Below are 25,673 nucleotides of genomic sequence, written 5' to 3'. Positions count from 1 at the left end.
TAATAAAATGGCACCACAGCACACCAACACACGCAACTTGTGTTACCAGATACAGCAGTGTGACTAGGCCCTTATTGTTAGACTTAGAACTCTGATAGTACTGCCTGAGGGCCTTGAAAAAAGTCTGCATTGCTGAATTGGAAGATTAGGCACCTCCTCTCCTAAATCCCTCAATACTTAAGTTGGAGCCTGGCAACCTCGCCACTTGCTACATTTTATTGATCGAGTATGAATAAGGAGACCAGGACATTAATATTACTTTTTTCTGCAATTTTATCACAGCATCTGTCGATCATCGGGCACTGTTTGCATCTAAGCTTTCTGGAAAAGATGAAAGTACAGTGAGGAGCAGACGATCAGCAAGTCCTAGTCTCACAAATAGTCTTATCTCATTCTTTCCTCAAGGTAAGCTTCTTGTCAGGAACATATATTTCATTTCCAATTCTATATATAGCTTTAAGGCCTCATGCCCATGGAGGTTTTTACAACCGCTTTTCTCTTACGTTCACCGACTGACACAGCTCCTCTCTTAGACCATTGAGTTGTTACACCACCTTCAGGAGAGGACTAGGCATAACATGTAATAATAAAATTAGAACTTTCTAGTTCCACCCAAGGGGTTGGTCCCTTAGGTAACAACCCCACAGTCTGCATTGCAACTTCAGTTTTTTCTGCCTAGTGAAGGAGAAGAACCTAGGAACCCTGCGGGCCCATCGGTTAGTGTTTTTTTCTGCAGAAGCTTTGCTTTTTGTGCAAGATTAAAGATCCTGTGATCTGCTATCAACAGGCAGCTGGGTGACAGGTCCTTGTAGTTTCCCCAGCCTGGCCAGCGAGTGTGTGCAGACCAGAGCTCCGCGCTTGGTCGGCCACGACATGCCCCAGCTCCAGGGGCGGTCGGTGAGCGTAAATGCTTCGGGGCACACATATGACTGGGCTACAGATGTCTGCATCACAGTGTGCTGGGTCAGCAGCCACCCCGTACTGATCGGAGAGTGGGTCTGTGATGGAATGTCTCCCAGCTCTTCAGTACTGGTAGGTACAGCTCTCCTTGCCTTGGTGGGGCTGAGCAGCTAGGCATTCCCTGGGAAGTTGATTCAGGTGTCCCTCGCCTCCTTCTCCTCTCCCTATCTTCCCCCCCTTCCCTGTGGGGGATACTGCATGGGCTGCTGAGCGGTGTGCGTGCCATAGACATCGGCTCCATTTTTGGTGTGACCAAGGAGCAGCATGCTCTATGGCCATTTTCCTGTAGTTCAGCGGCCATTTTCCCTGTGATTATGTCCTTCTTTAAGCCTGAACACGTTTTTTGTCAGTTTCAGCACCATTCAGAGCAGCTCTGCACAGCGCAATGTGGTCTCCTATGCATCTGGGAGCTGACACAGGCGCTATTTGCTGGACGGCGCAGAACCAGTCAGGGTGGTGAGTCCTGCGGGAAAGAGCCCCTCAGCCAGCAGCAGTTAGGATGGTGGGACCATCACTGTCCTAAGTCCCCAACAGGTGGCAGACAGGGTAGCTTCAGCATGGCTTCAGAAACTGGTGTTTCTTCCACCGACATCCAGACAATTGCAACCGGTTTGCCTGCAGACAGTGTGGTGAATCTGGGCACTTTGTCAGCGGTCCTCAATTCGTTCGTTGCCAAGATGGAGACGGTGCGTGGGCGCAAAGGTGGTAAAAACCATTCCATGCCCCCCCCCCCCCCCCGTCCTCCCCGGAGAGCTCTGACGCAGACTCGGGCCCTGCTGAGGCTGGTGACCCCTGTTCTGTCATTTCAGATGACGCTGACCAGGACCGATCGGACAGTGAGGTTGAGTCCGGGTCTGTGCACGCCAAAGCGCTTGTTTGAGCACTTATCACAGCTGTGCATGATGCCCTGAAAATTCAGGAGCCAGCAGATCCCTCTGCTGATGTAGCGGTCCCCTTTGGGTCCTGTAAGCCAGCCCGTTCACCTAAGGTGTTCCCGTATCTGACTTATTTAGATAAGTTAATTTACAAGGAATGGGGTCGACCGCAACTGACCTTTTCGGTCCCCAAATACATGGCGGTGCGTTACCCCTTTGAGGAGAGCCTTCTCAAAAAGTGGTTGGCTCCTCCGGTCATGGACCCCTCAGTATCCAGGTTAAACAAAGTAACCATGATCCCAGTAGAGGGGCCTTTAAGGATCCCACAGACAGGAAGGCCGAGGCAGTGGCTCGTTGCTTGTTTACGGTTGTGGGGTCAACTATGTGACCAGTACTGGCATCCACACTTCTGTCGCAGACACTCACTGAGGGCAAGGGCCCACATTTTCCACTCGCAACCGGCTTTTTCGTCCACCCGGGGCTTCGGCCAAGCGTCCCTAGCCTGACAGGACGACCTCTGAAGGACCAAAGCGTCCCTGGAACCGCAAGCCTAACAAGCCTGCGAACAAAATTGCTACTGCATGAAGGTTTGCCCCCGCCCGCGGGGTTGCCTTTGGGAGTTTGCAGCCCGGTGGCCCACTCCAGCATACCTGTACTGCTGGCTCGTCGGGAGGCCCTATTGGGTGCAGTAAGGGACCTGCTGAGTCACGGGGGGATAGTACCTGTTCCAGAATCGTAACGTTTCCAGGGGTTCTACTCAAACCTGTTTGTAGTCCCCCAAAAAGGAAGGGGTATGTCCAATCTTTGACCTGAAAGCCCTCAATTACTTTGTAAAAGTGCAGGGGTTCAGAATGGAATCAGTTCGCTCAGTAGTCGCTGCACTCCATCAAGGGGACTCCCTGGCGTCTTTGGACATCCAGGAAGCGTACCTGCACATACCCATATGCCCTTGGCATCAGAGGTTTCTGCGATTTGCAGTTGGGGAAGCCCACTACCAGTTTGTGGCTCTCCCCTTTGGTTTTGGCATAGCCCCCCCCCCCCCCGAGTCTTTACCAAGGTATTGGCTCCTGTTTTGGCATTGCTGCGGCAATGCGGGATCGCAGTTGTGGGTTACCTAGACGATCTCCTGAGAGCATCTTCCGCCTCAGAGTTAGAGGTGGATGTGGCGATCACCATGCAGACCCTGCAGGAATTTGGCTGGCTGTTGAACCTAAAAAAGTCAGTGATTGTGTGACTCAGCTTTTGGAGTACCTAGGTTTACTGCTGGACTCCATGGAAGCGAGAGTGTTTCTCCCTTCAGACAAGCTACAGACTCTCAGAGCCATGGTAAAACTGTTGATGAACCGCAGGTGGTCATCGCTGCGCTTCTGCATGCGAGTCCTGGGACGCATGGTGGCCTCCTTCGAGGCAGTACCGTACACCCAGTTTCACACCAGAGTCCTGCAGAAGGAGATTTTGACAAAATGGGACAAATCTCTGTTGTCCCTGGATTGGTAGATTCAGGTGAGCCAATTAGTCAGGGATTCCCTGCTCTGGTGGCTGAGGTCCCCGGCACTTCTGTCTGGGAAGTCGTTCCTACCTCTGAAATGGACAGTGATCACAACGGACACCAGCCTAACCGGCTGGGGTGGAGTAATGGGAGTTCAGTCAACCCAGGGCCTCTGGTCGGTGAAGGAATCCAAGTTGCCGATCAATCTGCTCGAGCTGAGAGCGATCAGGGTATGTCTCTCCACACGGTCGATAAGACTTTAATGGCATCCGATCAGGATCCAGTCAGACAGCGCCACACCGGTGGCATACGTCAATCACCAAGGAGGAACAAGAAGCTCAGCCGCCTGCACGGGAGGTCGCTTACATCCTTCAGTGGGCAGAGCAACATGTACCGGCCCTGTCGGCCATTTACATCCCGGGAGTGGAGAACTGGCAGGCAGTGATTCCAACTATGCTGAGAGAGTGGAAATCTTCCTCTCGTAAGATATATTATCGTACCTGGAAGGCCTATATCTCCATGTGTGAGGAGAAAGGTTGGCATCCGCGTTCCTTTTCTATTTCCAGGATCCTGCTGTTTCTACAGCAAGGAGTAGACCAGAAATTGGCGTTAAGCACCATTAAAGGACAAATATCAGCTTTCGCTGTCTTTTTTTTCAGTGACCCCCCTGGTGCCTCACTCTCTAGTGAGCACTTTTGTTCAAGGGGTCCGACATGTAGTTCCTCCGTTGCGTCCACCATTACCCACGTGGAATCTGAACCTGGTGTTATTGGCGCTTCAAAAACCGCCATTTGAAAATATCCGAGAGATCCCTCTGTTGACTTTCCTAGAAAGTGGTCTTTCTAGTGGCCATTACTTTGGCCAGGATGGTTTCGGAACTGGCGGCCATGTCTTGCAAGTCGCCCTATCTGGTTAGCCACAAGGATAAGGTGGTGTTGCGTCTGCAACCTTCTTTTCTGCAGAAGGTGATTTCGGGCTCGTCGGCCACCATTTCCAGTTGGATCAGACAGATTGTAGTACAGGCCTACGCCTTGAAGGGGCTGGTGCCCCCCTTTCCGGTCACGGCCCACTCCACAAGGACAATCAGACTGTCTTGGGCCTTCCGACATCAAGCGTCTGTTGCTCAAGTGTGTAAAGCAGCGACTTGGTTGTCTGTTCACACTTTTACAAAATTCTACAAGGTAGATGTCAGTGCATCGGCTGATGCCTGTTTTTGGCCGCAAAGTTTTGCAGGCGGCCGTGTAATTGCAATTACACTTACATTTTTTCCTGTTTTTTTGGTAAAACCACAGTACCTTTAAGTAATGCACTGTTGCATTTGTTACCGCAGTTTGTTTTTCCCACCCCTCGTTTTGGTACTGCTTGGGGATGTCCCAGTGGTCTAAGAGAGGAGCTGTATCAGTCAGTGAACGTAAAAGAAAATAGGATTTTTTGTACTCGCCGTAAAATCCTTTTCTCTGTAGTTCACCAACTGACACAGCACCCGCCCCTCCTATTTTTCTCTACGTTATACTGCTTGTTGACATACTGAAGCTGTGGGGTTGTTGCCTAAGGGACCGCCCCTTGGGCGGAACTAGAAAGTTCTAGTTTTATTATTACATGTTAACATGTTATGCCTAGTCCTCTTCTGAAGGTGGGGTAACAACCCAATGGTCTAAGAGAGGAGCTCTGTCAGTCGGTGAACTACAGAGAAAACGATTTTACGGTGAGTACAAAAAAAATCCTATTTCTCGAGCATTTTTTGCAGCTTAAAAATGCCTCTCCATGTTAGCCTATGGCCTCATGCCCACCATGGCATTTTTGAGCTGTAAATGGCATAGTCGTTTTTAAGCTGCAAAGAAAAACAAAACAGGACCAGTGCTTTCTGAGGCTCCAGCTGTAAAAACGTCAGACGCCGGCAAAAGGTGTTAAACACGATTTAACGATGCTTAACGCTGTGTTAAGCCTCGTTCGGCGTTTGTCTCTATTCAAAATCAATGGTTCCCTATGGGAGCCCATTGATTTGAATAGAGGTTGCATCAGAAGTCGGTTCAATAGGATCCGACTTGCGTGCTAGGAATCTTGAGGGGGGAACCCAGCGAAAATTTAAGAAAAAATTTTCCGCAAGTTTTCCCCTCAAGGAGATACCAGACCCTTCGAACTGGTGTAGATCTTAAGGGGAACCCCCACTCCAAAAGAAGAAAATGGCGTGGGGGTCCCCCCGAGATCCATATCAGACCCTTATCCGAGCATGCAGCCCGGCAGGCCAGAAAAGGGGGGGGGGGCGAGTGAGCCCACCCCACCCTCTTGGACCATACCAAGCCACATGCCCTCAACATTGGGGGTTGGTGCTTTGGGGCGGGGGTGTCCTCCAAAGCACCTTGTCCCCATGTTGATGAGGAAAAGGGCCTCTTCCTGACAACCCTGTCCGTTGGCTGTCTGGGTCTGTGGGTGGGGGGCTTATCGGAATCCGGGGTCCCCCAGAATCGTACCTCTATCTATTCACCTGAGAAAAAATTTAAATAAAAAAAAAAAACACTACACAGGTTTTTAAAGTAATTTATTAGCCAGCTCCGGGGGTCTCTTCTGACTTCTCCGGCCTCTTCTCTTGCTCTCCTTCGGCGGTCTCTGACAGGAACAACTGACCCATGTGCCCTCCGACAGGGGAAACTGACCCATGTGCTCTGTGTGGCTCACATCCTTAACCTGGTGGTGCAGCGGTTCTTGGGCAGGTACCTGGGCTTACAGGATGTCCTGAGGCAGGCCAGGAAAGTCTCTGTGCATTTCCGCCGATCATTTAATGCCAGTGCTCAGCTGGCTGAGCCCCAAAAGGAGTTGAACCTGCCCAAAAACCGCCTTATATGGGACATGCCCACCAGGTGGAATTCAGCGTTGCACACGCAGCAGAGGGCCATCAATGAGTACCTGTGCGACTACAGCACCAGGACAGGGTCATGGGAGCTCAGTTTTTTTTCACCACACCAGTGGGGCATGATCAGCGATGCATGCACTGTCCTGTCACCATTTGAGGAGGCCACAAGGATGGTGAGCAGTGACAGTGCATGCATCAGTGACACTGTACCTCTTGTCCACCTGTTGGAGCATACGCTGCATGGAATAATGGACAGGGCACTTGAGGCGGAACAGAGGCAGGAAGAGGAGGACTTCCTTGCCTCTCAAGGCCCCCTTTATCCAGACAATGTTCCTGCTGTCCCACCCATCACACAGGAAGAGGAGGAGGCTTGTGTCAGCATGGAGTTGAATTGAATGGTACTCTGGCCTCGTATCCGAAGAAACTTGGTTTTGCCTGTAAAGCTTCTCTTTTTAGAGAGCTGGACCCTGGGATCCAGTACTTTTGGTATTAGGGCCATAAAGTTTTACTGGTGGGGTGCTTTTTATAGGTCCAGGATTGTGGGGTCCCCGGTTCCTGAAGGCTTGTTAACGGAACCCACCGTGAAGGGTGAAGATTGGGTCTGTTGGTTTTACCACAGAAAACCCTGTGGTGGGAAAGACAAGTGGAGTTTTTCTAAGGTATTTTTACATTTTCTTATGAAATGTCTCCTTTAAAGTAAATATTATCATGCCTAAGTGTCACCACTGGAGGCTGTATAGAGCACGTACATTCTCACGCTTTGCTCAGAGTCACACTGTGTCACAGAAACGGCAGACGTTTTTTTCCTCCGGCTAGCAGGCAGACCTCCGGTAAGTTTGGGGGGGTTTGCTTCCTCCAGACACCCCCCCCCCCCCCCCCACCCACCTCAGTTGAACTCTTCCCCTCTTCAAGAGGCTAAGTATAAGGGAGAACTAAAAATGATCAGCAATTAGATTTTCTTTCACCGCCCCTACACGGCGTCGACTTCCAGGTCTTCTCCACTCCATCCCTCCCTCACTCAGCCGATCCCGTTGGATTGGAGGCCCATGCTTGCGCAGGAAAACTTTTTTTGAAAAAGAAAGGAGGACGCAATGCGATGGTGGGGGCGGGGCTTAGTGGGGAGTTGGTGTCCTCCAACCCGGGAGTTTGTTTTAAAAAAAAAAAACACTCCATTTGTGGTGTCTTCAAAATGGTCAGAGAGACATAAGCGGAAAGAGGAGCATGAAAGAGGTTTTGGTGACACATTTACTATTTGCATCAGGCTGAGCATTAGTGGTAGTGGCTAGACTATTGCTCAAGCAGTGGATGTGATTTCTTCTGGTAGTACCTCTGCTTTGTGCATCGGGCTATAGTCAGAAGGGGGAGGTTGAAATACCCCCAAAAAAGAGCTAAAAGGGTCTCCCTCAAGCTCTGGAAAGCCTACTCATCGCTACAAATGGTATCCTTCCCTGACAAGGGGTGGCTGGTCAGAGTGAGCATCAGGGCCATGAAATGTCTGCAACTGTTTTTAACACTGCATCCCCTGTTTAATTTATGATAATTAAAAAAATATATATATTAGCGACTTTAATCGCATCCCAGTGTGGGTCAAAATGCAACAGGTTCTCTTCTGTTACCCAGCACCCTCAAACTGAGGAGCTAGGTGAAGCAGAAGATTAATTCCCTCAGGGGACCATGGTCAGGCTGATGACTCCTGAGGTGTCAAATTCAGGAGAATCAGCTGTTTCAATCTTAAGATTGATGGTGCAATTTCTTGCTGAATGATCACTCCACATTTATGTACCCTTAACTGAGTGTTTGAGTTCACTAAAGCCTCCTCAAGCTGTGCATGCCTTTTTCCTGTCCATTCATTGCTGGAAATGCTTTTTTGTATCTGAGAGGATCACCCAGATAAACATTTTTTTCCCTCCTTAAAAGTTTTCACACTTTATCCTATGGTAGAGGGAATTCACTAAGTAAGGGTATACCAGCAATTAATGCTGCTATATCCTCTGTGAATAAGTTTGACTTGTCTGTCAGACAATGCTCAAATTCTTAAAGATCAAATGGATAAAAAGGTGGAATTCCTATTGGGGGAAAAAAAAAAACACTTATTTTTTTTTCTCTGGCAGATTGAGTGTCTCAGGCCGCGTACACACGCGCGGACTGTTCGCCCAACCTTGTTTGGCAAACAGTTTCGGCAAACAGTCCGCTCAAAATTTGCATGAGCGGACTTGCCCACACACGAGCGGACTGTTTCAGCGAACTGTTTGCCAAACAGTCCGCTCAACTTTTGAAATGAACGGACTCGCCCACGTAAGGCGGAGGCAAATCCGCCCATTTCGAGCGCGTGTACAGGTAGGCGGGGCCCGCGAAGGAGACGTCGCGGGCTCCGCCGCCTGGAATGGGCTTAAAGGGGAACCCCAACGCCGAAAAAAATCGGCGTGGGGGTTCCCCCAAAGTCCACACCAGACCCTTGTCTGAGCACGCTACCCGGCCGGCCAGGAAAGGGGGGCGAGCGAGCGCGCCCCCCCTCCTGAGCCGTACCAGGCCGCGTGCCCTCAACATGGGGGGGTGCCTTGGGGAAGGGGGGGGGCCGCGCGGCCCCCCCACCCCAAAGCACCTTGTCCCCATGTTGATGAGGACAAGGGCCTCTTCCCGACAACCCTGGCCGTTGGTTGTCGGGGTCTGCGGGCGGGGGGCTTATCGGAATCCGGGAGCCCCCTTTAAGAAGGGGGCCCCCGGATACCGGCCCCCCACCCTATGTGAATGAGTATGGGGTACAATGTACCCCTACCCATTCACCTGTGAAATAAAGTACAAAAAAAAACACAACACAGGGAAAAAATATTTTATTGCACAGCTCCGGGGGTCTTCCGTCTTCGGGGGTCTTCTCGCCGGACTCCTCCGCTATGTGTGTGTAGCTCTTTTGCTAGCGGAGGAGTCCGGCTTTCTTCCTCCCCGCCGCCGGCCTCTTCTCCCGACTTCGGGGGTCTTGTCCCCCTCTTCGGTTCTTCTGCCGGGCCACCGCGCCTTCTTGTAGCTCTTTTACAGGCGGTGGCCCGGTCTTCTGTCGCCGCTGTCGTCGCCGCCGCCGCCGCCGCCTTCCGTTCTTGTTCTTCTTCTTCTTCTCCTGGAGATGTTGACTCGACGAGCTCTCCGGCCGGAATGCCAGGGACACGCTCCGCTGCCACTTATATAGTGACAATGGGGCGGTGTCACATGGTATATGTCACATGGGTTGGTCACATGGTGACCCCGCCCCCTTACGATGTCATAGTCCCCATGTGACATCAACCCATGTGACCAACCCATGTGACATATACCATGTGACACCGCCCCATTGTCACTATATAAGTGACCGCACAGCGCGGCTCTGGCATTCCGGCCGGAGAGCTCGTCGAGTCAACATCTCCAGGAGAAGAAGAAGAAGAAGAACAAGAAGAAGAACAAGAACGGAAGGCGGCGGCGGCGGCGACGACGACAGCGGCGACAGAAGACCGGGCCACCGCCTGTAAAAGAGCTACAAGAAGGCGCGGTGGCCCGGCAGAAGAACCGAAGAGGGGGACAAGACCCCCGAAGTCGGGAGAAGAGGCCGGCGGCGGGGAGGAAGAAAGCCGGACTCCTCCGCTAGCAAAAGAGCTACACACACATAGCGGAGGAGTCCGGCGAGAAGACCCCCGGAGCTGTGCAATAAAATATTTTTTCCCTGTGTTGTGTTTTTTTTTGTACTTTATTTCACAGGTGAATGGGTAGGGGTACATTGTACCCCATACTCATTCACATAGGGTGGGGGGCCGGTATCCGGGGGCCCCCTTCTTAAAGGGGGCTCCCGGATTCCGATAAGCCCCCCGCCCGCAGACCCCGACAACCAACGGCCAGGGTTGTCGGGAAGAGGCCCTTGTCCTCATCAACATGGGGACAAGGTGCTTTGGGGTGGGGGGGCCGCGCGGCCCCCCCCTTTCCCAAGGCACCCCCCCATGTTGAGGGCACGCGGCCTGGTACGGCTCAGGAGGGGGGGCGCGCTCGCTCGCTCCCCTTTCCTGGCCGGCCGGGTAGCGTGCTCGGACAAGGGTCTGGTGTGGACTTTGGGGGAACCCCCACGCCGATTTTTTTCGGCGTTGGGGTTCCCCTTTAAGCCCATTCCAGGCGGCGGAGCCCGCGATGTCTCCTTCGCGGGCCCCGCCTACCTGTACACGCGCTCGAAATGGGCGGACTTTCCGAGCGGGAACAGTCCGCTCATTTCGAAAGTACAGCGGACTGGCCCACACACGGGCGGACTGTTCGCTCAAACACAGTTTCAGCGGACAGTTTTTCGGAATTTCCGAAAGACTTTGTCCGTCCAACTGTCCGCTGAAACTGTCCGCTGAAAGCCCACACACGAGCGGACTGTCCGCCCAAACACTGTTCAGCGGACAAGGTTGGGCGAACAGTCCGCCCGTGTGTACGCGGCCTTAGCCTGCATGGCAGTAATTGCTTAATCATTGAGAGACCAGTTTAAACAGGCACTCAAGGTTATCCTTCTCATCAGGCCCAGGAGGCAGCTTTATGTTTGCAATAGTTGCTATGAGAGATTCTGTCCTTTAGGCCTTGCACCCTCCAATAAGCGCCTTGTAAGAAGCTCCTAGCTAGTCTTCCTTTTTGCGTTGAAACAGTTATTTGGGGATGTTTTGGATAATACATCCAAAGAAATTCTAGTGGAATGCATCCCTTTTTGCCATTTAAGAAAAGGAGTAAATGTATTTTTGTTTTAAAGCTCCTTCTCCTGTGCCAGAGGCCCAGGCAGTCACGGCGGCTTCCGGGTTCAATCGAATAGGGGAGAATTCTTCTGCAGTTCTCAAGGATCTGGCAGAAAGTGTCGAGACGAATGGGGGACTTCCTCAATAGCTCCAGGGTACAAACTGGAGTTCCAAGAGTTCCTGTCTCCTTGTTTTCTCAGATCAAACATTTCTAAGGAGAAAAAGAAAAAAGTGATCATGGGGGTCCCCATATAAGAACAGAGGTTGGGGTTTGATTCAAACCTCTTTTTTTCACAGTGCCAAATCCAAATGGCTATTCTGGATCTCAAACATCTAAATTCATTCCTGAATATAACCACTCTTTTTTTCGTATGGAGTCAATCCAAATCAGTTATCTCCATCCTACAAGGAGGAGAACTTCTGGTATCAATCAACATCAAAGATGCATACCTCCATATGCCTAGTTCCTCGCTCCCTAGTAATATCTACTTTTTAAGGTGGATAATCTTCATTTTCAGTGTGTAGCTCTGCTTTCTGGTCCAGCTACTGCACCTTGAAGGTTTACAAAGTTCTGCCCCCTCTTCTAGTCAGATTAAGGGCCTAAGGTATAAAGATTATGGTTTACCTAATTGATCTGTTCTTGATAGTCCAGTCGGTAGCCCGCTTAGACCAAAGTATGTTCACCACATTCAACTACCTGGAATATCTAGGTCGGATTCTCAACCTAAGAGAAATCTTCTTTAAAACCATGAAGAAGGCTAAAATACTTGGGTCCGATCATAGGTACACCCAGAAAAGGGTATTCTTACCCCAGGCAAAGATCAGCACCATAAAGGAACTGATTTAGGTGGTCGAAGCAAGATGAATTTCTTCTATTCAACTTTTGCATGAGGTTGTTGGCAAAGATGGTGGCTTCATTCGAGGCCATTCCTTATGCTCCATTTCATTAGAGACTGCTGCAAAACAGTATCCTATCATCTTGGAACAAAGGGTTCAGGAATAGAAAATTGGCAGGCGAACTACTTGAGTTGACAGCAGTTGTTCCTGGGAGAATGGTTCCTTCACCCCGATATCTTCCTGTCAATATGTCAGAAATGAGGGATCCCAGACATAGATCTGTTTGCGTCCAGGTTCAACAAGAAAATCAACAACTTTGTGTCAAGAACAAAGGATCCGCTAGCATGCGGAACAGATGCCTTGCTATTCCCATGGAATTGGTTCTCACTGATTTATGCATTCCCTCCTATTCTGTGTCCATGATGACTTTGCAGAATCAAGCAGGAAGGAAAGTCAGTGATTCTTGTGGCCCCCAGTGGGGCCCAGGAAATCTTAGAATGCAGAGATCGTAAAGCTGGCAGTAGGGGACCCATAGACCCTACCATCACAGCCAGACCTTCTCTCACAAGGTCCGGTGTACCATCTTACTTTACAACCACTAAATTGAATGGTCTGGCTATTGAGACCCACACTCGAAGAAGCATGGGCTGTTATTTCTATTTGGTTAATGCAAGAAAGCTGGCCTCCGTAATGATATGTTATGTGAAATCAGGAGTTGCACCCCAGGAAATAGGCCAAAGGTATAATCCTTGACTTTCTGCAGATGGGGTGAGAAATAAGGATGGCCTTGAGTGCTTTCTAAGGACAGGTCTTGGCCTTATCGGTATTTTTTCAACAACCACTTGCTTCGCATTCTTTGGTTTGTAAATTTATTGAGGGGTTAACATGGGTTAATCTCTGGTTAGGTAACCCCTGAACCCTTGGGACTTGCATTTAATTTTGTTGGCATTACAAAACAGCCTTTTTTTGGGCCGATGCGACATATTCCCTTGGTCCTTTTTTGACAAGGAAACTATTTTTTCTGGTAACATCTGCTGCAAGAAGGATATCAGAATTGGCTGCTCTTTCTTATAAAGAGCCATATTTTTATTGTTCACATGGATAAGGTACTATTGGGTCCTCATCCTAACTTTTTACCGAAGGTAATATCAGGTTTTTATCAAAACCAGGATATTGTTCTACCGTCATTTTTCCAGAACCCTGTTTTATGGAGGAAAAATCACTACATTCTCTTGATGTGGTGAGAGCAGTCAAAGTCTACTTAAAGGAGACTTCTCAGATTCGGAAAACTCATGTTTTGTTTGTGTTGCCAGAAGGTCCTAAAAGAGGGAAGGTACCATTAAAAATCTATTTCTAAATGGATTGGACAAGTAATCGTTCAAGCTTATGGTTTAAAGAGGTAGTTCTACCCTCTCAAATCAAAGCACACTCCTCTAGGGCTGTTAGTGCTTCATGGGCAGCAAGCCTCCATTGCTCAATTCTGCAAGCCCGCAGCTTGGTCTTCAATTCATATATTTAACAGATTCTATCTGGTGGATGTAAAAAGACATGAGGATGTCACCTTTGGCTGCAGTGTACTACAGGCAGCAGTATAAATCCTCTGATCTCATGGTGCCCTACTTTGGTTGTGTCTCCCTCTCCTCAGTTGGCATTGCTCTGGGACATCCCACATAGTAATTACTATGGCTCTGTGTCCTGTGATGTACGATTAAAGAAAATAGGATTTTCTTTTCTTACATCAGGGGACACAGAGCCATAGTAATAACTATGTGGGTTATATCAGCGTATCAGGTGCTGGACACTGGCACGCCTTTTAAGGCGTGAACTTCCCTCATATAACCCCTCCCATTACTGGGAGTCCTCAGTTTTTGTAAGGATGTGTGTACTGAGCTCCACGTGCAGTAATCCTTTGATGAGAGCCAGCCATCCTGACCAGATTCATTCTGATGTCTCCGTAATGGACTAAATGAATGGCACCCGGGCTTCGTAATCTGAAGACACAAGGTTTTGCTTGCGAATGCTTTAAGAGCTGGGCCCTGGGATCCAGTACTTTTTGGTAGTAAAGCCAATAAAAGTTCACTGGCAGGGTCCTCTCGCAGGTCCAGGATTGCGGGATTACCTGAGTGTACCCCTGTTCCTGAAGATTTCCTTTCAAGGTCTCGGAGCCTACCGTGAAGGGCGAAGATTGGGGTTTTTATCTCTGATAAACCCTGCTGCGAGGAAAGGTAGGAGATTTTCTCAGGAATCTCTTCTTCCATGTATTGTGTTGTCATGTCATATCTATGTGTCACCACTGGAGGCTGTATTGAGCACTCACCATTCTGACGCTGGAAACCGCAGAAGCTTCACTCTCCTCTCGGTTCAAGCCAGCTCAGACCCTCAGGTAAGAAGGGGGGTCTGATCACTTCCTGGGCCCCCAGATTGGCGGTTTTTAATCCTTTGAATGCCAGCCAGCTGGCTCTTTTTTCTTAAATAAAAAGTTTTTTGGGCAGGCAGAGGATTTACGCACGGGGGGCCATGGCTAAATGGCGTCAGATGCCCGCCACATGTGGAGGAAGTAGTTTAGAGCTCTGCAAGAGAAGCTGCTGCCTGGCGGTGGAGGGACAGAGCAGAGTGTTTAGTCAGGTAGGGGGACACAGGCATTTCCCTTTTGACAACATTGTACTATATAGCTAGGATTAATAGCAGTTATTGTACTGTACTATAGCCTAGCAAGTGAAACATTCTTTTGCTGGTACTGCCTCTGCTTTGTACTGTAAGCTATGAGTGACAAAGGGACCAGGAACTCCTCTAAGGGGTTAATGGTATACAACAAACTAAAAACCCTTCCAAAAGAATGTCTTCCTCCCCTGAGAGGTAAAAAGAAAAATACGGCCAGTCAGATGACCCGTCAAGGGTAGAACAATTCTGTCCCTGTGTATTTCATACAAACAGTTTTTTTTTTTCTTATACCATTTAAAAGATTATTGCTATGATGTCTCTCCATAGTAGGACTAAACATAGCAGGTTCCCATCTAGTCCTTTGGGCCCTTTTGTTGAGGTGCAGGAAGCTTAGGGATCAAGTAGATCTTCCAAAATATTGGAAGATACTTATTTCTCTTATATTCACCGACCGACACAGCTCCTCTCTGTAACTAAATGGGTTTGTTAGCCTGCCACTAGGAGAACTAGGCAAAATTGTAACACAATACACAGAACTTTCAGTGCCACCTCGGGGGGCGGACCCTGTGCTAACATCCCTCCTTGCTGCCCCAGCAGACTCAGTTTTATTTTGCCTAGTGAAGGAGAATGACCTAGGAACCCTGCAGGCACTTTGGTCCATTTTTTTTGATGCAGGATTTATACTTATGCGCAAGATGAAAGATCCTGGGATCTTCTATCAACTGCCGGCTGGGTGACAGGCTGGTTAAGTTATCCTTGTAGTCCCCCCAGTCCGGCCATCGAGCGTGTGCAGGTCGCAGCTAAGGCTTGGCAGGCCCTTCAATGCTCCAGGGTATACATATGACTGGGCTACTGATGTCTGGATCACAGTATACCGGGCCAGCAGCCACCCTGTTAATGAGCAGGAGTGGGTCTGTGATGGAATGTCGCCCAGCTCTTCAGGACTGGTATGTACGGCTCTCTCTCCCTCGGGGAGTTGAGCAGCTGGGCATTCCCTGGGAGATCAATCAGGGGGGCCACCTCACCTCCTTCTCTTCTCTCCCTTGTCCCTATCTTCCCTCCTCCCCCCCCCTCCATGTGCAGCGGGCGGTGTGTGTATGGGGATCGCTGGGTCTCTCACCTGTAGGGGGTCTGTGCGGCTAGCGACGGTCCCGGTGTGCGGGGTCCCAAAAGGTGTCTGTGGAGGTATTTTTGCTGGTTGAAGGCAGCGCTGTTGTGGGATTTTTCTGGTCACCGCATGACTCTGTCCGGCGGCCATTTTGGCTGAGGGCAGAGCAGGTTCCCCTTGTGAGCCTCAGCGGCCATTTTCTGTGGGATATTCCTATTAGTTGCATTGGCAACCATTTTTTTTGAAGCCCGATCGCTCTTTTCACCGCAGTTCTCTTGTGGCAGCATGCCATGTGCTATCACATGCTGTTTCCTGTGTCCACTGTATACAGAACGCTGGATGGCCATTCCCTGAATGCTGGTGCAAGCTCTGCAGATCGTTTCACCGCTCTTTTCTACAGCTGCTGCCGACATAGTTTCTTCACTCTGCAACTGGGTAACCTCCTGGGGACTAAAGGCACGGCTAGTAGCCATCACAGAACGCCCCAGGGTGGTGAGTCCGGCGCTAGGAACCCCCCCATCCCAGGCGGCGGCAGCAGGAGGATGGGACCTTGACTGTCCTAAGTCCCCTTTCAGGTGGCAGACAGGGTAGGGTCAGCATGGAAGAAACACCAGTTTCTGAAGCCCCCGAAATCCAGGCTATTGCAACCGAGTCACCTGCGGATAGCGCTGTGCCCATGGACACCCTGGCGGCGGTCCTTAACTCTTTTGTTGCGAAAGTAGAGGCGGTGCATGGAAGGAAAGGTGCACGTAAAAGGCCCCTGCCCCGCCCCCCCCTCCTCTGGGGAGAGCTCTGATGCAGACTCAGGCCCTGCTGCAGCTGGTGACCCCTGTTCTGACCTATCAGACGAAGCTGACCAGGACCATTCGGACAGCGAGGATGATTCCGGGTCCGGGCACGGCAAAGCTCTTGTTGGAGCACTCATCACAGCTGTGCGTGATACCCTGAAGATCCAGGAGCCAGCGGATCCCTCTCCTGATGTATCGGTCCCTTATGGGTCCCGCAAGCCAGCACGTTCACCTAAGGTGTTCCCGTATTTAACTTATTTTGACAAGTTCATCTACAGGGAATGGGGTCGGCCGCAAAGGACCTTTTCGGTCCCCAAAAACAGGGTGGTGCATTACCCCTTTGAGGAAAGCCTTCTCAAAAAATGGTCGGCTCCTCCAGTCGTGGACCCCCCAGTATCTAGGTTAAATAAAGTAACCACAATCCCGGTTGAGGGGACTCCTGCATTCAAGGATCCCACGGACAGGAAGGCTGAGGCAGTGGCTCGTTCCTTGTTTGCGGTTGTGGGGTCAGCCGTGCGACCTGTACTGGCATCCGCACTGGTGTCGCAGACACTGACTGAGTGGGCAAAACTTTTGCACCGTGAATTGGCGGAGCAACAGGCCTCCCCTGTCTGCGTGGAACTAGCAGACCAACTAGTGCAAGGCCTTAAGTACGTTTGTGACGTGGCCCTGGATACTCTCCCTCTGTTATCCAGGGCTTCAGTGTCAGCTGTGGTGCTGAGGCGCCTGATTTGGTTGAAATGCTGGTCTGCTGATCAGGCATCCAAGAAAGCCTTGACGGATCTTCCCTTCCTTGGTGACCGGCTCTTTGGAGCTTCGTTGGATGACATTATTAAAAATGCCACGGGGGCTAAGAGTACACTACTCCCACAGGCCAGGAAGGCTAAAGAGCCACGTCGCAGGCAAGGCTCTCTTTTTCCGCTCACAATCAGCTTTTTCATCCGCCCGGTGCTTCGACAAAATGTTCCCAGCCCGACAGGACGTCCACGGATGGTCAGAAGCGTCCCTGGAACCACAAGCCTAACAAGCCTGTGAACAAAAGTGTTACTGCATGAAGATTTGCCCCAACCAACATCTCGGGTGGGGGGTCGCCTTCGGGAGTTTGCAGCCCGGTGGACCTCCCGGTTATCCGACAAATGGGTCTGCGACCTGATTTCCACAGGCTACAAGATAGTTTCTCTCTTGGCCGCCGAACAGATTCTTCCCCTCCAGCATACCCGCACCCCCGGTTCGCCGGGAGGCCCTGTTAGGGGCGGTGAGGGACTTGCTGAATCAGTTGGTGATTGTACCAGTTCTGGAATCGGAATGCTTCCAGGGGTTCTACTTAAATCTGTTTGTGTTTCCCAAGAAGGAAAGGGTACGTCCGATCTTGGACTTAAAAGCCCTCAATCACTTTGTAAAAGTGCAGAGGTTCAGAATGGAATCTATTCGCTCAGTAGTCGCTGCACTCCATCAAGGGGACTCCCTGGCATCCTTAGACATCCAGGATGCATACCTGCACATACCCATATGCCTTCGGCATCACAAATTTCTGCGTTTGGCAGTCGGGGAAGCCCACTACCAATTTGTGGCTTTCCTTTTTGGCCTGGCATCAGCCCCCCGGGTCTTTACCAAGGTACTGGCTCCAGTGTTGGCGTTGCGGCAACGCGGGGTCGCGATCGTTGGTTACCTAGACAATCTCCTGAGAGCATCTTCCGCCTCAGAATTAGAGGAGGATGTGGCGATCACCATGCAGGCTCTGCGAGAATTTGGGTGGCTGTTGAACCTAAGAAGTTGGTGATTGTACCGACCCAGCGTCTGGCGTACCTAGGTCTGCTATTGGACTCCAGGGAAGCGAGGGTTTTTCTCCCTTCGGACAAATTGCAGACTCTCACATCTGCAGTCAAACTACTGATGAACCGCAAGTGGTCGTCGCTCCGCTTTTGCATGCGAGTACTGGGGCTCATGGTAGCCTCCTTCGAGACAGTACCTTATGCCCAGTTCCACACCAGAGTCCTGCAGAAGGAGATCTTGACAAAATGGGACTAATCTCCGTTGTCCCTGGATCGACAGATCCAGGCGAGTCAGCCAGTCAGGGACTCCAGTTGAGGTCCCTGGTGATTGTCTGGAAAATCGTTCCTTCCTCTGAAATGGACGGTTACTACGGGCGCCAGTCTATCCGGCTGGGGTGGAGTGATGGGGATTCAATCGGCTCAGGGCCTCTGGTCGACAGAAGAATCCAAGTTTCCGATCAATCTGCTCGAATTGAGAGCGATCAGGCTGTGTCTCAACATATGATCGATGTGTCTTCGGGGGCATCCGACCAGGATACAGTCAGAAAACGCCATGGCTGTGGCATACATAAACCACCAAGGGGGAACAAGAAGCTCAGCCGCTGCTCGGGAGGTCGCTCACATACTTCGGTGGGCAAAGCGACTTGTTCCGGCCCTGTCAGCCATTTACATCCCGGGGGTGGAAAATTGGCAGGCGGACTATCTGAGTCGACAGATGCAAAACCCAGGAGAATGGGAATTGCATCCGGAGATATTCAGGCGGTTGTGCCTGAAATGGGGCACACCAGATGTGGATCTATTGGCCTCCCTCCTCAATCGGAAGGTGCCGAGATTCATGTCCAGGACAAGAGATCTGTGGGCAGACGCGTCAGACGTGCTGGTGGCTCCGTGGGATCAGTACCAGCTGATCTACGCCTTTCCTCCACTGAAACTGTTGCCACGTCTGCTGCACAGAATGGAACCCGAGGGGATCCCAGTAATCCTGGTGGCCCCAGATTGGCCTCAGCGGCCCTGGTACACAGACCTGGTGCGTCTGGTGGCAGACGCTCCCTGGCGGCTGCCGCTGCGAGGGGACCTCCTATCTCAAGGTCCAATCTTTCACCCTGCATTACCATCGCTGGCTTTAACGGCATGGCTATTGAGAGCCAGGTGCTGAGGAACCAGGGTCTGTCGGACTCAGTGATTCCAGCTATGTTGAGGACGCAGAAATCTTCTTCACGGAAGATATACCATCGTACCTGGAAGGCCTATAGCTCCATGTGTGAGGAGAAAGGGTGGCATCCGCGCTCCTTTTCTATATCCAGGATCCTGCTGTTTCTTCAGCAAGGTGTAGACCAGAAGTTGCCGTTGAGCACCATTAATGGGCAAATTTCAGCTCTGGCTATCTTTTTCCAGCGACCCCTGGCGTCTCGTTCATTAGTGAGTACCTTTGTTCAGGGGGTACGACATGTAGTCCCTCCTGTGCGCCCACCGTTACCTCCGTGGGATTTAAACCTAGTGTTGTTGGCGCTTTAAAAGTCGCTGTTTGAGAATATCAGGTTCTCTTGTTGACCCTTTTCACAGAAGGTGGTTTTCCTAGTGGCCATAACATCGGCCAGGAGGTTTTCTGAGTTGGCGGCCTTGTCCTGCAAGTCGCCTTATCTGGTCATCCACAGGGATAAGGTGGTGTAGCGCCCGCAACCGTCCTTTCTACCTAAGGTGGTCTCGGCCTATCATATCAATGAGGACATTGTATTACCATCGTTGTCTCCTAAGCCGAAGCACCCCAAGGAGGTGGCCCTTCATGCTCTCTACGTGGTTAGGGCTCTAAAAGTGTATTTGTCTGCAACAGCTCCCTTTCGGAAGTCAGACGCGCTGTTTGTTTCGGTGGCTGGTCCAAAGAAGGGTATGGCGGTCTCGTCTGCCACCATTTCTAGGTGGATCAGACAGATTGTAGTAAAAGCCTACGCCTTGAAGGGGCAGGTGCCCCCCTTTCTGGTCATGGCCCACTCTACAAGGGCAATCGGAACGTCTTGGGCCTTCCGACACCAAGCGCCTGTCTCTCAGGTGTGTAAGGCGGCGACCTGGTCGTCTGTCCATTTGTTTACCAAGTTCTACAAGGTAAACGTCAGTGCATCGGCTGATGCCTGTTTTGGCCGCAAAGTTTTGCAGGCGGCCGTGTAGTTGCAATTGAGTTTTGTTTCCTGGTTTTTCGATTAAAAACGCAGTACTGTTTGTTAATGCACTGTTGCATTACTTCCGCATAAAGTTTGCGGTGTTGGGGATCTCTCCCGTTGAGAATACCCGGTTATATGGCGGTGTGTTTTTCCGTACACTGCTGTTTTTTTTGTGGGTTTAGTTTCACTAGTTCCCACTTGCCATGGTGGATGAAGTTTTAATGCTGTTTTTCCCACCCCTCGCTTGGCACTGCTTGGGGAAGTCCCATTTAGTTACAGAGAGGAGCTGTGTCGGCCGTGAATATAAGAGAAAATAGGATTTTTGTACTCACCAAAATCCTTTTCTCTGTAATTCACCGACCGACACCCTTCCTTTTCTTTACGTTATGCTGCTTGTTGACGTACTGAGTCTGCTGGGGCAGCAGGGAGAGTTGTTAGCACAGGGTCCGCCCCACCGGGATGGTACTGAAAGTTCTGTGTATTGTGTTACAATTTTGCCTAGTTCTCCTAGTGGCAGGCTAACAAACCCATTTAGTTACAGAGAGGAGCTGTGTCGGTCGGTGAATTACAGAGAAAAGGATTTTATGGTGAGTACAAAAATCCTATTTTTTCCTCTTCGGAGGATCCTAACAGGGAGGGAGTAGCCACACAAGTCAGGCGTTTGTCTACTCCCTTACTTAGCCCTTTCATGACTAAGCCTATTTTTTGCATTTGGTGTTTACAAGTTAAAATCCATATTTTTTGCTAGAAAATTACTTGGAACCCCCAAACATTATATATATTTTTTTAGCAGAGACTCTAGAGAATAAAATGGCGATTGTTGCAATATTTTATGTCACACGGTATTTGCGCAGCGGTGTTTTAAATGCAACTTTTTGGGAAAAGGGACACTTTCATGAATTTAAAAAAAACGAAACAGTAAAATTAGCCCAATTATTTTTACATAATGTTACGCCGAGTAAATAGATACCAAACATGTCACACTTTATAATTGCACGCACTCGTGGATTGACGACAAAGTACGGTACCTAAAAATCTCAATAGGCGACGCTTTAAATTTTTTTTTACGGTTACCAGGTTAGAGTTGCAGAGGAGGTCTAGTGCTAGAATTATTGCTCTCGCTTTGACGATCGCGTATGCGTTTTCTTTGCTTCGCGGGGAAGGCGGGCGCTTTAAAAAAAATTATTTTTTATTTATTTGAAAATGAATAAATAGTTTTTAAAAAAAATAAAATAAAATTTGATCACTTTTATTGTTGTCACAAGGAATGTAAACATCCCTTGTGACAGTAATAGGTGGTGACAGGTACTCTTTATGGAGGGATCGGGGGTCTAAAAGACCCCCCACCCCTCCTTTACACTTCAATGTATTCAGATCGCCGAAAACGGCGATTCTGAATACTGTATATTTTTTTTTAACCAGCGCCATTGGCAGCCGAGTAAACGGGAAGTGACGTCATGACGTCGCTTCCGTGTTTACTATTAGGATACTGGAACGAAGCCGATTACGGCTTCGTTACAGTTCCTCCCCAGCAGCCGGAGGCATTGCAGCGTGAATCGGTGCTCCCGATCGAGCGGGAGCACCAGTAACAGCGGCGGGAGGGGGGGACATCCCCTCCCGCTCCTCTGGCATAACAGCCGAGCTGCTTTTAGCCGCTTCGATTGTTATGGCTGGAAAGCCAATCGCCCGCTGGAAAAAACGGTACCGGGATGATGCCTGCAGGTGCGGGCATCATCCCGGTATACCCCCCGGAAGCCGAGTACGCACATCTCCGTACGCTCGGCGGGAAGGGGTCAAAGTGGAGGGCCACCCTGAAAAAAAAATACATTAAAAATTTGAAAAAAATCATATAAAAAAAAAAAGAAAAAATTTTTTTTTTTTTAACTTACCAGAAATGCCTGTTGCTAGGCATATCATCCTAATCTGCCTCTTCCTCCTCCGCAGAGATCTTCTTTCTTCTCTCCTCCGTGCGGTGTCTTCTGGGTAATGGGTCGCACTGTCTTCTGGGAACTATGTGTCCCAGAACACAGCACGCCCCATTCACAAAGCGCTGCGCGACTCGCGCATGCGCAGTAGGAAACGGGCAGTGAAGCCGCAAGGCTCCACTGCCTGTTTCCCTTAGCCGAAATGGCGGCGCCGGGACCCAAGACCGAGGGACGGGTCAGCCTCGGGCGGCAGACATCGTGGGCGCCCTGGACAGGGAAGTGTGCTTATTAAAAGTCAGCAGCTACAGTGTTTGCAGCTGCTGACTTTTACATTTTTTTTTTTTTAAACCGGCCCTCCTCTTTAACCCTTTTGTTGCCTGCAGCACAGGCTCCTCAGGTATCTACCTCTAATAGGGTTCCTTTTAACCTCCCCCACCTAGGAATGTTTTTCCTATTCATCCATAGCTGTGTATTTTGAATGGGAACATTTCTATGAAAGAAATGGGGGGTTCCAGCTATTAATGCTGCAATCACCTCAGTGAGCAGAGTCTCACATGTCCAGTGGATAAAGCACTGATGTTAAAGGATCCAGCAAGTTAAGGCTGGATTTTCCTTTTAAAGACAATATGTCTTTTGCAGTTCTGGCTGCAATTGGAGTAGCTCAGTCCATTAACCCTTTGTTTGCTCCACTATTTTGGTGGAGCACATTTTGAGTCACGCCAATGCATTGGAATATGGACTCCAAAGAGTTAAGGAACTGATGTGAGATACCTGAAAGTTCTGCCTTATCAGCAGACTCGGCAAGGGGCTAGTGTATTTGACGCACTGTGTCTCACAGATGCTATGAAGGACTCGATCGTTGAAGCCCTATGGCTTATACTTGGACTAGTGCATTTTTGCAGAGGTCCGTGGCTGAAATATTAATCAGCCGAAGCACCAAGTGAAAACCCTTAGTCAGTGTCCCTTCCTGGGGTACAATTATTTAGAATGGATAAGTACATTAAAAAGGGGGTAAAGCTCTCTTTACCAGTAAAGGGAGGTTCAAACAGTTCTCCTTTAATCGTGCAGCCTCTCCTATGCCTTAGTTCCCAGGGGCAGCACCAAGATCTTGGGGGCAGAAAGCCCATAAAGCAGAATACTAAGGCCTTCTCATGAAGGAGCACCCCCACTCGTTCGAGTGAGGGGAAAGGTCCTGCGATTCTCAAAGTCTGGCAGGAACAATGTTAAGAGCAGAAGGATTTCTGCAATTTTCTTCTCTAGGTTACATCTAGAGTTTTTAAGAGCCCGGCCCAGTCGGTTTTCGATCTGAGAGTTCGGGTCCTGTTTGGGTGCTGATTGTGGGGTCCTTGGGGCTGCTGATGCGGCAGTCTTTATGCAAGAGTGTCCTTCTCCTCAAAGAATGCTCCTAAGGTTCCAGAGAAAAAAGAAAAGGAAAGAACAGAAGTCTCTCTTTTTGGCCTCTGGATCGGCTGTTATCCCACTCAGTGATATCAGAGATTCCCTTAGTGGAACAGGGTTTTTTTTGGCGCAAACCTTTTAAGGTCTCAGAGCCAAACAGAGAGGTAAGACCGATTCTAGATCTCGGAGATCTGAATCGTCACTTGAACATCCGATCCTTTCATAATTCGATCGAAAGGAGGGGAGTTGCATATCTCCATGTGCCAAAGTTTCCCGCTTACCAGACATTTCTGCAGTTTGAAATATAAAATTGTATTGGCACTGCCATTCGGCTTAGCCACAGCACCATGAGTGTTCTGAAAGATTCTGGCACCTCCTTTAGCCAGGTTAAGGGCTCAAGGCATAACGGTCCTAGCCTATTAGAAGATCTACTTTTTAATAGATCATTCAGTCTCAGGTCTAAAACCAGAGTCTGATCTCCGCTATAGATATCTGAAATCTCTAGGTTGGATTCTCAGCCTAGGAAGATTCTCCTTAAAACCATCAAGGAGGTTACTTAGGGGCTGGTTATAAATACCATACAGAAGAAGGTATTCTTACCCCAGTTGTGAATCAGTTCCATTGTAGGACTAATTCAACTTATCAGGATAAAGGAAAATTCCTTCATTCGGCTGCAGGAGATTTTTAGGGGAAATGGTGGCCTCTTTCAGGGCCGTCCCTTACTTACCTTAGTTTTATTCAAAGACTGCTTCAAGACACCATCCTGTTGGTCTGGAATAAAGAGGATTCAGGCCTTGTTTGTTTCCAATACGCTTGGCTCCAAACAGGTCAGAGCCTAAATTGGTGGTTGTTATGCAGCAGGAGGGAAAATCTTTATCATGCAAGGTGTTAACAACAGATGCCAGCCTTCTAGGCTGGGTTGCAGCCCTGGAAGATGATTCTGTCCAGGGGAGATGGTCCAGGTTAGAGGAACTTACCTATCAACTTTGTTGGAAGTTTCAGGCAGTACATCTGGCCATAGAATCTTGGTGGCCAGATTACGGGACTGTCCTGACAGGATTCAGTCTGACAGAGCCACGGCGGTGGCTTACATTGATCACCAGGGGAGGCACGAGAAGTCATGCAGCCCAAAAAAGAGGTGAATAATGTTCTAGCGTTGGCAGAACACATAACTCCTTGCCTATTGGCAATTTTAATATTTCAGGCCTACTACTTGAGACGTCAGCAATTATTTCCGGCAGAATGATCTCTTCACATATGTCAGATAAGGTACCCCAGATATGGACCTATTCGCGTCCAGATTCATTGATAAGGTCGACAACTTTATGTCAAACAAGGGGTCCGCTAGCAGGCGTAACAGACACATTAGTCTTCCCAGGGGATCAGTTTTCACTGTTCTATGCATTTCCTCCAGCTCTGCTACTTCCGCGCCTTCTCCGCAGGTTTAAGTAGGAACAGAAGGAGGCAATTCTGGTGGCCCCAGCCGGGTCCCAGAAGATCTTAATTTATCAAGATCATAAAGAGGGCAGTAGAAGTCCTTTGGACTCTGCCATTATAGGCAGAGCTTCTTGCACAGGGTCCGGTATTTCATCCTACTTTACGTACTTTACGTTTAATAGTTTAACAGGTTTGACTGTTGAATCCCACTCTATAAAAGATCGTGGGTGATCTCCTTCAGTAGTGTCTACTTTGACTAATGCCATGAAGCTGGCTTCCAGAATCACTTACTATAGAATCTGGAAGGCATAGGTTTCTTGGTATGGATACAGGGGTTGGCACCCCAGGAAGTATGTCAATAGGCAGGATTCCTGCATGTGGGATCTGAAATGGAACTTGCCTTGACTTTTATCAAGAGCCAGATTCAGGCCGTGTCGATGTCTTTTTCCTATGGCCTCTTGCTTCCCACTTTTGGTGCGTAGCTTATTCAGGGGGTAACATGGTTTATTCCCCCTATCGGGGCGCATTTAAATCCTTAGGATTTAAGATTGGTCTTATCGGCTTTGCTAAATCAGCCGTTTGAACCTTACGAGAAATTCTCTTGGTTCTTTGACAAGAAAGATAATCTTTTTTGTTTACCAGTTCTTCTGCTAGAAGAGTATCGGAACTAACTGCTCTGTCTTGTAAGAGCCATATTT

General features: G+C 49.6%; 1 protein-coding gene across 3 annotated transcripts in view; it reads left to right on the top strand.

The window, feature by feature from the left end:
- The window catches only part of ARHGEF18 (Rho/Rac guanine nucleotide exchange factor 18), a 569,373-nt gene that overhangs the window by 529,187 nt on the left and 14,513 nt on the right, over positions 1–25,673 (top strand). For all 3 annotated transcript variants that reach the window (XM_077476320.1, XM_077476319.1, XM_077476321.1), the window contains one exon: positions 283–405. In XM_077476320.1, the coding sequence (XP_077332446.1) occupies positions 283–405 (123 nt within the window). The remainder of the gene's footprint in view (positions 1–282; positions 406–25,673) is intronic.

The sequence above is a fragment of the Lithobates pipiens genome, unplaced genomic scaffold (assembly GCF_037356315.1).
Source record: "Lithobates pipiens isolate NorthernLeopardFrog02 unplaced genomic scaffold, aLitPip1_a1.2 Scaffold_13, whole genome shotgun sequence".
NCBI classification, from domain to species: Eukaryota; Metazoa; Chordata; class Amphibia; order Anura; family Ranidae; genus Lithobates; species Lithobates pipiens.
This window is presented reverse-complemented; position numbering and strand designations above follow the sequence as displayed.